The sequence below is a fragment of the Sinocyclocheilus grahami genome, unplaced genomic scaffold (assembly GCF_001515645.1).
Source record: "Sinocyclocheilus grahami isolate Dianchi unplaced genomic scaffold, SAMN03320097.WGS_v1.1 scaffold208.1, whole genome shotgun sequence".
Classification (NCBI taxonomy): domain Eukaryota; kingdom Metazoa; phylum Chordata; class Actinopteri; order Cypriniformes; family Cyprinidae; genus Sinocyclocheilus; species Sinocyclocheilus grahami.
In genome coordinates this window covers 1,744,192-1,746,937 of record NW_015505387.1, presented here as the reverse complement: position 1 = coordinate 1,746,937, position 2,746 = coordinate 1,744,192, and the positions used below count along the sequence as shown (strand labels likewise).

Sequence of the window (2,746 nt, the reverse complement as noted above, 5' to 3'; positions counted from 1 at the left end):
GTACGCATTATTATTATTATTATTATTATTATTTTTGTTAAATAAACAAAACCACTGGTAAATAAAACGCACCTTAGTATCGATATTTTTGTTTGAGTATCGATACTATCGATACTCGCGATATATCGATACTTCGGATCGATACGCCCAATCAGCAAAGCGTATTTTTCCAACCGGCCAATGGAGGGCTCGTGTGGGCGTCACGTGACTAAGCACGGAAGTGTTAGAAGCATGCACAGTTGGGAGACTGACCTAGACCGGAAAATAGATTAATAAACCTAATAGATCCCCGTTTTTGTAAAATGAGTTAGATGTATTGCTAGTAAATACCCAGAACCGAGCAATGCCTGTAGTTCCTGCGAACCAGCCGCAGCTGATCCGCTCGAGTCAGAAGGATGAGTACTACCAGAACAACCTGACAAACAACGCCAACGAGCTCTTCCACGCATGCGCGGGTAAATCACTCACAGACACACTTGAACGCAGGAGTTATTTAAAATGCATATGCTACACATTTATATTTTGCTTACATTTTTCCCCCTATATATTCTCACCTGAAACTACTTATACCCAGTGTTGGGGAAAGTTACTTTTAAAATTAATGCATTACAATATTGCGTTACTCCATAAAAAAGTAACTAATTACGGTACTTAGTTACTTTTTATGGAAAGTAATGCGTTACGTTACTTTTGCGTTACTTTTAAAATCTGGACAGGGTTTGCTTGCTTGTTTTTAATATAAAAAAAGTTATATTTTTGGCAAATGTAACAGCCTTTGCACACCAAAAGTTAAATGAATGAGCCTCAGGCTGAAGGGAAAGTACATTTATGTCCGTACAGTAGAATGCAGAAGAAGAAATTTCAACACTTTTTGTTTATTAGTGGTTGAACTGACTCATCGAAGGTCAGAAGCAAAGACATTGCTTAATAGAATGGGATTAAATACATAAAGCATATTTGTGTTGTTTAACATTTCATTATTGCAGGTTTGCGTCATATTCTGAGTTGCATTATTTTTATTCATTTTGAGGAATACTGAATCTGTGTGGTTTTTTTTGTGTGAGTGAGATGAATGAATGCATATTCATATTTATTTTAGAACTACAGTAACATCTTCTGATTTCTCTCAACATGGGGACAGGAGAGCTGTCAATCAATAAATTGAAGAAGAAAAAAAAAAGTAGCTTGCGTTACTTATTTGGAAAAGTAACTCAGATATTCTCTTGTAAATTTAAAAAGTAATGCGTTACTTTACTAGTTACTTGAAAAAAGTAATCTGATTACGTAACTCACGTTACTTGTAATGCGTTACCCCCAACACTGCTTATACCAGTCAACATGTCTTGCACCAAAACGGTAGTAATTTAGTATTTAGTACTTTTAAAATGTAGTATTTCATTTTTAAAAGACACTTTTCCATCATTTTCAACTAAACATCGTGTTTTGCTACCGTAGATGGAAATTACATTTGAGTGGCTGTGTCATTTGCACATAGAAAGAGTAACATATAATAGGGCTGGGCGATATGGCCAACAAAATGATCACGGTAATTTTTTTCATATGCGTCGATATCGATAATTATCACGATACATGTCAAATCTTTATTTCTTTCAAGTTTAAAGCCAGATTTTTGCTCCAAAGTGAAAGTTGTAGAAACCCAGGCCATTCATTTTCCTTAACAAAATAAATATCTAAATAGAAAAAAAAAAATTCTTAGTTTCTGCATGTCCTAACGAGTGATATTGTTTCAAATCAAGAAACAGATTTGAGTTATTATTTGGATAATATTAATAATAACACTTTTTTTGTCTCTTAGAAATCCACATTTGATAGTAGCTTGAGTTAGGATGCAGAGGTCAATTTTTGTTCAAAAATCAAAATCAGTAACATCTGCAAAAATTGTAGCAACCTCAGTTTTATATGGTTACATTTATTCTGACCAAGTTTTTAATATTTTTTTATTAAGCATTGGTCTCCCATAGTAGCATACATTTAAATCATGATAAACACAGTTAAAGCCACACATAGAGCACCTCAATACCATGGTAAAAATATAAATATATGGTTTTTAGGTAGCCTATTTGTATGAAAAGCAGTAGTCTAAAACACTCGGTATAAATGCACACATTCTATAGCTTAACCACAAATACATAATACAATTATATACCATTATATACCATTATTCTTTTAATAAAATTCAGTGTGAATATCCCAAATTTAGCCACAATATCCCAAATTAAAGCCACAATACCATGGTGCAGTGAGTGTTACTACAGTAAATCCATGGTAAATGATGGCGACGTGTAGATTGAAAAGCAAAAAATTGGTGTATGTGTGTGTGAGGCACCGACGCGATCACTGCATTGTTTTCCCAACTGTAACTCCGTAATTTATGGTCGTACCAATGCTGGTTTGTCATACAGATAGAAGCAAAACATCAATCAAAACTGTAAAGCTTTTGTAAAATAAAGAAAACTGCTTTCTGCCGTCTCGATTTTTTCCTCCGTGAACTCGCGCGTTACAATTATCCGAAATTCAGCACAATTTTTTTATTTTGTTTTGTTAATCTGTTAATGATTTAAGTGAAATATATTTTGTGTATAGGCCTATATATTCCTTTTAATGTAGCCTATATAGTTTTATTCTGTTTTCTCCATTCACAGAAACGCTGCAGGTGCATGATGTGACCTTGTGTGAAGCTGTGTTCTTCACTGGTTTCAAACAAAAAGCTGCATATTACCTGCCA

The 2,746-nt window shown here is 33.9% G+C and overlaps 1 protein-coding gene across 1 annotated transcript in view; it reads left to right on the top strand.

Annotated features, from left to right (window-relative positions):
* Nucleotides 1-203: 203 nt before the first annotated feature.
* The window catches only part of pex10 (peroxisomal biogenesis factor 10), a 26,472-nt gene continuing 23,929 nt past the window's right edge, over nucleotides 204-2,746 (top strand). Inside the window, exon 1 of the mRNA XM_016286330.1 lies at nucleotides 204-455. Coding sequence (XP_016141816.1) covers nucleotides 344-455 — 112 coding nt within the window. The 5' untranslated portion in view covers nucleotides 204-343. The remainder of the gene's footprint in view (nucleotides 456-2,746) is intronic.